Source organism: Bactrocera latifrons, unplaced genomic scaffold (genome assembly GCF_001853355.1).
Source record: "Bactrocera latifrons isolate USDA-ARS-PBARC rearing strain unplaced genomic scaffold, ASM185335v1 scaffold_10, whole genome shotgun sequence".
In the NCBI taxonomy this organism is placed as follows: Eukaryota; Metazoa; Arthropoda; class Insecta; order Diptera; family Tephritidae; genus Bactrocera; species Bactrocera latifrons.
Genome location: NW_017534408.1, coordinates 1,688,521 through 1,695,219, shown reverse-complemented (window position 1 = coordinate 1,695,219; position 6,699 = coordinate 1,688,521). Strand labels below are relative to the sequence as shown.

At 28.8% G+C, this 6,699-nt stretch overlaps 1 protein-coding gene across 1 annotated transcript in view; it reads right to left on the bottom strand.

The window, feature by feature from the left end:
* Positions 1 to 5,797: 5,797 nt before the first annotated feature.
* The window catches only part of LOC108965681 (alcohol dehydrogenase 1), a 2,370-nt gene continuing 1,468 nt past the window's right edge, over positions 5,798 to 6,699 (bottom strand). Inside the window, exons 2-3 of the mRNA XM_018928250.1 lie at positions 6,592 to 6,696; positions 5,798 to 6,472 (exon numbers count right to left, since the gene is read on the bottom strand). Of these exons, the coding sequence (XP_018783795.1) occupies positions 6,194 to 6,472; positions 6,592 to 6,696 (384 nt within the window). The 3' untranslated portion in view covers positions 5,798 to 6,193. The remainder of the gene's footprint in view (positions 6,473 to 6,591; positions 6,697 to 6,699) is intronic.

Below are 6,699 nucleotides of genomic sequence, written 5' to 3'. Positions count from 1 at the left end.
GATAAGAATCTAACGTGTTATTAAAAAAATATGTTTGCAGTGTTATTCAAATCTTTCATATTGGTTAAAAAGTAATAAACGGCTGACTGAGAACATCCTTTTGTTTAACAATATTATTTTTAATTAGGAACATTCCTAAACTTGACAGTTATTCTTCTTTTCCATATTTAAAAACAAATATTTTTTATTAATTATTTGACTTTTGATATTTTAAGGATGATTGTTAAGAGTAAAATGCGTTGCAAAAACTGCTATTCCCATATAAAATATTTAAGTTTAGTAATTAATGCATATTAGAAAGATTCGATTAGGTCAAATACGCATCATTTTGCCCAATAGCTTTCTACCATTTTGAAGGTAATTTGTCATTCTCACACATAATGTTGGGAAACAAATTGGAGCAGCCACTTTCTACAAACTTTTCTTAAGGCGAATTTTTCAGCGACAAAATCCTTACCTTAGAAAGGAGAAGGTAGTAATCATTTGGTAACCAGGCTTTAAGATGGATGCATAATAATCTCACACCGAGCTCACAGAGACTCTGGTGTGTGTCCTGTTGGAACACGTTCCTCTCCTATTTGCCTAAAACGGACGCTGCTAGACGATTGCTTCTCTCAGCCGATCCAATTGTTGAGAGTACAAGCTCCAATTAAGAGTMTTGTCTTTGCAGAACAGCTAATAGTAGATGATACCCTACGTAGGCCAGCAAACACAGAACAAATTTTTATTGACCTTAATATCAATTCTGGTCAATATTGCATTCACCCCTCCATTTGAACACGACCGACTTAAGTGTAAAGTTCGAAATAGGTACTGTCTTCAAAACATACGGTATCTGGGGCCTTGTGTTATTATGTTCCGATTTAGATAATTTTTGGTCATAAAGAGGTATAATTAAATTAAAGATTTTGCTATTATCGTCTACGAGCTCGTCCTCACATTTTTGACAAGAAACACTTGTACCAAGCTTTTCTTTTTTGAAGTTAATTTTTTATATATAATATAATATATTTATAACCCTATATCTAACTCAATTATTGGTTATAAATTAGATATATGAATATCAGTGCGAATTCAAGCAGAAATTAGGAAATTTAAGCCAAAGTCTCTGTTCGTTTTTATTTATAATTTAATACTCATTTAGAAAACGAAATTAATTAAAATATCTCGAAAATTCAAAGAAAACATTTTGGAATTTTATACATACTAGATGTTTGCTGTTATTTCTGATTTATGGCAAGTGACCAAATTAAATGAAATTTCAAAATGAATTATTGGCTGACTTACAGACATTATTTACAAAAGTATTATACATATATAAATTCATAATTAAATTTTGTTAAACAGGCAAATAAAAAATGTTTGTTATATTCAAATATATTCCTTTGATATTTTTATTCTATTTATTTTTTTATATATGTTTTCGTTTGTTTGCCATCAAATGCATTTTTGATTAATCATATTTGTGTTTTATTGTTTATATCTAAATATACATATTAAAAAAGGACTTAATGAGCCCTGACAGAATTTCATAGTTCTCTTGATAATCTCTCATTAGTTCCAAAAGCTCAATTTGCCATTGTTGTTAACATTATATTTTTATGATGAACTCTCTGTTTTAATTTATTATGTTCATTCTACGAAATTTTTATGGAAAAAGTAATGATTAATTATAAAAAATACATTATAAAAATAAAAAAAATCACTCATCACTCGGTCAATATTAAACTATCATAAATCAAAAGCGTTTAAATAAATAAAACGGTCAGCAGTTAAGGAACGCGAACGATCAAAATTAATTGAAAATTAAAGCAAATAAATTCATATGAGTTGTTTTTTTTTTCGTTTTGTAAATAGCCAAAAATATAATGAAAGCATTTATTTTGTTAAATTGTTGACAAACAAACTTTTTGTTTTCATTAAAATCGAAAGATATCAGAATTTAGCGATATTTCTGTTAGTGGTTTGGCAAGTTTCATAAAAAATTACATTTTTTTTTTATAGTATTATAGATATATCTTGTGGATACAGTGATTGACATTAGTATCCGAATGGGTAAGGCTAGTTATAAGTGGATAGTTCCTATGAAGTACTTCAGTGTATATAAAAAATAATGTAGATTTACGATACCCATATGTTAGAATTTTTTTTTTCTTATTGTACATATGTGACCTGGTCCTCGAAAAGGGAGCTAACGTGCGAAATGACTTATGACTTTTTGGATTCTATCACGCGAAAAAGCATCTCATCTTCCATCCGAATCAACTAATTGATTTTTTGACACCTAAGMCCCCGTTCCGTAGACCAGGTCACATATATTTAAGAATACACACAGAAAATTTCATATCTTTCCAGTGAATATTTTCAATGTTACACGCAAATTTGAAAAGGCGTTTCAGAGTGCTTGGAAGTACAAAAACRAACTTTAAACGCGTTTTTCTCAAAATGGTGTTYTCAAGGCGGGTGACAAACATTACTCGAAAACGGCTAAACCGATTAGTCTCAAATATATTTATATTTGCAAATGTTTTTTATATTTTAGTCAAAATTTATTTTATTAGAAATCGCCATTTTGTCAAAAAAATTTTATTTTGCTTATTCCTTCAATTTCGTTAACTATATTTAATATTACTTTAATGAAATCTGTTTCGTTTTTCAATTTCAGAGAATGCAGTTCGGAGATATAGTGATCACCATAAAACGTTTTTTTAGAAAAGCTACCGGAGATCAGCTGTAGTTTCTTGCCAAACAATTTTTTTTACTAATACTAAGTCTTAATATACAGTTAAAATATACCGAAATACGTGTACAAATTTTTGGTTCAACAACGTTCAACAGTGTTCTCAGAGAAAATTATGGAAAATTCAATTTTTCGGCCTTCTAACTATAGTAGCATATATAAACCCTGAAGGTTTTACTCTCCGAACAACTATATAAATAAATAAARAAAAAATTATTTCCATTTCATCCTCTCATTCAAATGGCGCGAATTAAAAAAAAAAAAGTTTCTTAGCAAAATTTCGTTAAAAATAAACTAAAAAATTATTTGATAATAAAAAAGCGATTTATAAACAGAATTGTGACTGCTGAATATTTTCATATATGTATATTTAGATGTATTTATTCGTGAATATTATGCAAGTTGATGAAAGCGCCGCCAGCCAAGTGTAGACATACCTCTTTCTCTTTTCAAATATATAAATTATGGGTTCACATTTGCATTTCAAAAATATTATTATTTCAAATAAGCTTTCAAATAATAAACATTTATTTTGTACTCACAAACTTATGCAAGTTATATAGCATAATATTTTTATTTATAAATATATGTGTGTGTATATTTGATGTGTATTCGCACACCGCATAAATTGTGTATCATAGAAAAAAATTAAAAATTTATGCATAATTTAACTTTTAAACTTTCATAAATTAAAAATGTGTTTTCCCACCATTAATTTCATAAGTTTTATAATCTTAACTACTTAATATTTATGTTTTTATTATGAAAATAATATAAATGTAATGTAATGAAATAAATGTAGATAAAAGTAATATACCTAATTCTTAAATATATGCGTATATGTTATTCATATATTATCTGCTGTTGATGCAACACTCTAATTAGTTGGCATCCAATTTCATTCATGTGGTTTTCGAGGTGCAAATATTATTTTACTACAAAGTACTTTGGATAAAAACCACAAAACTCAATATATGCACAGCTAAAATCAGTTATTCAGGCCTTCTCTTTTTCATCATCTTTTACAACTATTGTCTGAGCCGAGAATAGAAAACTTTGTCAGTTTTCTATATATTTTGCGAGCTCACGATATAAAATTGATCCTAAGCGCAGAAAGGTCGGTACGTTTTTAGTCCTTCCATTGGATTTGTTGGCACCCTTGCTTATGTTGTCCTCCTATGTGTCTCAAATCAAAATAGCTTTTCGCTGGAGCATCATCTTCCAAGCGAACGACATGGCCTAACCAGCGCATTCGTACACATCTTTTCAAAATGAATTATCGGCTGACTTACAGACGTTATTTACTAAAGTATTATACATATCTAAATTCATAATTAAATTTTGTTAAACAGGCAAATAAAAAATGTTTGTTATATTCAAATATATTCCTTTGATATTTTTATTCTATTTATTTTTTTNAAAATTATGGAAAATTCAATTTTTCGGCCTTCTAACTATAGTAGCATATATAAACCCTGAAGGTTTTACTCTCCGAACAACTATATAAATAAATAAARAAAAAATTATTTCCATTTCATCCTCTCATTCAAATGGCGCGAATTAAAAAAAAAAAAGTTTCTTAGCAAAATTTCGTTAAAAATAAACTAAAAAATTATTTGATAATAAAAAAGCGATTTATAAACAGAATTGTGACTGCTGAATATTTTCATATATGTATATTTAGATGTATTTATTCGTGAATATTATGCAAGTTGATGAAAGCGCCGCCAGCCAAGTGTAGACATACCTCTTTCTCTTTTCAAATATATAAATTATGGGTTCACATTTGCATTTCAAAAATATTATTATTTCAAATAAGCTTTCAAATAATAAACATTTATTTTGTACTCACAAACTTATGCAAGTTATATAGCATAATATTTTTATTTATAAATATATGTGTGTGTATATTTGATGTGTATTCGCACACCGCATAAATTGTGTATCATAGAAAAAAATTAAAAATTTATGCATAATTTAACTTTTAAACTTTCATAAATTAAAAATGTGTTTTCCCACCATTAATTTCATAAGTTTTATAATCTTAACTACTTAATATTTATGTTTTTATTATGAAAATAATATAAATGTAATGTAATGAAATAAATGTAGATAAAAGTAATATACCTAATTCTTAAATATATGCGTATATGTTATTCATATATTATCTGCTGTTGATGCAACACTCTAATTAGTTGGCATCCAATTTCATTCATGTGGTTTTCGAGGTGCAAATATTATTTTACTACAAAGTACTTTGGATAAAAACCACAAAACTCAATATATGCACAGCTAAAATCAGTTATTCAGGCCTTCTCTTTTTCATCATCTTTTACAACTATTGTCTGAGCCGAGAATAGAAAACTTTGTCAGTTTTCTATATATTTTGCGAGCTCACGATATAAAATTGATCCTARGCGCAGAAAGGTCGGTACGTTTTTAGTCCTTCCATTGGATTTGTTGGCACCCTTGCTTATGTTGTCCYCCTATGTGTCTCAAATCAAAATAGCTTTTCGCTGGAGCATCATCTTCCAAGCGAACGACATGGCCTAACCAGCGCATTCGTTGAATTTGTATGCGTTTAACTATAYCCATGTCGCCGTAGAGCTCATATAGTTTGTGGTTGCAACTTCTTCGACATTCCTCCGTATGCTTATAATAGAACGAATTTTAAAATGCTGACCAAGCCATTTTTATGTAATTATTAACTAATGCAATCTTAAATGTTTCCTAAAAATACTTCAAATTATAATAGAAATGACTTAATGTAAATAAACGAGCATTTAGGGGCTGTGGACGAAGAAGAGTTTAAAAAACATAAATTGACGTTTTCTAAAAATAGTGAATATCTCATATTATTTTGGAAATAATGGTAATAAATAATTCAAAGTTCTTTGAGATTTTTTCTTCACTAAAAAACAATAATTATCATTATGACTCACGAGACACACTTTAATCACACAAAAAAACAAAGTTTATATATGAATTTGATATGCCTTTATTTACACATACACAAAAACGGGATGAAATAAGTGACAAATAAAATTGTATGAAATATTAGTTTCTAAAAATAAATATTTATTTATAAATAGTGGCGATGGATGCAGCGAATAAGGTTTGGCATGACAATCTCATGCGAAAGCCAGAGATTTCGAAAATATTTTTCACAACGGAAAATCTAAGTTTATATTTGCTCATAAAATAAAAAAAGCTTATTTCTGGCAATCTTGAAGTTTAGTATCGCTCTCCCACTTATTTTTTATTTTCAAAATTTAAAAATTATTATATTTCCCAGAATCAGACTAGACTTTTCATTACATTTTTTATAAAAATAATTTTCATAATTTCACTAAAATTTATAAAACTTAAATTATATAACACGTTTTTCTCTAACTAACTTTGGTAGTAAAAGCGCATTAATAATAACTATTTTATAAAATTTTCCCAAAGTCACTAATAAGTAGGTTCCCAGTAGACGCTTGGCTTCACTTTGGTCAATGTGCCTTGGTTACTAATGTAGATGGCGCCATTGTCCATCAACTCAACGACTTGGGCCAAATGTTGGCCACAAATTTCGGGTTTCTGTGTTTTGGAGTTGTTCAGTTTCTCGCCAATCTCCTTGGAATAGTCGAAAGTATATTTGGTGGCAATGTTGTTCTTCAAGGGCGTATCAGTCAAACCGGGACAGAAAGTGACCACCGCAATGCCGGTGTGCTCATAATAATGCGGATCCTGAAAAAATTATTTAAAATAATTTATTTTAGTTAAAAACAGTATTAGTAATAGAAATAAAATATTTATGTGTAAATAATAAAATATTGTCTAAACATCTATTATTAAGCGCCACTTACGCCAAGTGAACGYGAGAAGCCCATAACACCGAATTTCGATGCGCAGTAGACGGCGGTGGGTGGTGCGGGCTCCAAACCCAACACGGAAGCAATATTGACTATCACACC